Source organism: Tupaia chinensis, unplaced genomic scaffold (genome assembly GCF_000334495.1).
Source record: "Tupaia chinensis unplaced genomic scaffold, TupChi_1.0 Scaffold000361_1, whole genome shotgun sequence".
NCBI lineage: Eukaryota > Metazoa > Chordata > Mammalia > Scandentia > Tupaiidae > Tupaia > Tupaia belangeri.
Window position 1 is genome coordinate 466,847 of NW_006159857.1, and position 800 is coordinate 467,646.

Genomic DNA, 800 nt, shown 5'->3' on the forward strand with positions numbered 1-800 from the left:
AAGCTTCACTCCGTCACCCCCAACGTTTTGACATTAACACTCAACAAGCACCCTGTTTCCTCTAAACTGTTTTTTTTTTTTTTTTCTTTTTGACCAAGGACTCCCACCTAGGCCCCCATCCCCAAATTTTATTTAGGGTTGTTTCTAACGTCTGAACTTCCTAAAATATACACGGAGCGCTCGCGGGTGCGCACTCGCGCGCGTGCACACCCTCACTGGAGTACGCGAGCCCGGATGGGCCGGCTCCCAGTTAGAGAACACATTCCATTCTTCGTGCTAGGGCACACCCCTCCGCAGTGAGGATTGGTCAGACCGAGGCGAGGCTCCTGAGAGGCCTAGAAGCCTGCCAATCCCCACGGGCTGTCAAAACAAGTCTCCCTCCCTGTCACAACAGAGCGGAGGCGCCCGCTGCCTTTTGTTTGGCGCAGAGCAGGCGTTTGCATCAGATTTCGGATCGCTCCCTCTCCTTTTCGCCTCTCCTGCTCCAGCTCACATCTTCTCAGCCCGGTCCCCCTCCGGACTGCTGTTCTCCTGGACCAGAGCCTGAAGACCTCTCTGACCAAGCGATGTCTCCTCTTTAGAAAGTTGCCGCCGCCGCCGCCGGGCGGTGAAACAAAGTCTGGCTGGGCTGCCTCCCGGTGCCTAAGCGCACCCGTGCCCAGCGGCTGGACTCCGCTGCCGGGCGTGCCGTCTCCCTTGGGAAGTCCGTAAGGCGCCTGGCCATGGCCGAGGGCGCGGCTAGCAGGGAGGGTCCCGCGCCATCCGACGCGGCTGGGGGCCGAGACGGCCCCCGCGCGGGA

At 60.5% G+C, this 800-nt stretch overlaps 1 protein-coding gene across 1 annotated transcript in view; it reads left to right on the forward strand.

Annotated features, from left to right (window-relative positions):
• Positions 1-406: 406 nt before the first annotated feature.
• Positions 407-800, forward strand: part of PLCL1 (phospholipase C like 1 (inactive)) — a 410,917-nt gene continuing 410,523 nt past the window's right edge. Inside the window, 1 exon segment of the mRNA XM_006152984.3 lies at positions 407-798. Within this exon segment, the coding sequence (XP_006153046.1) occupies positions 723-798 (76 nt within the window). The 5' untranslated portion in view covers positions 407-722.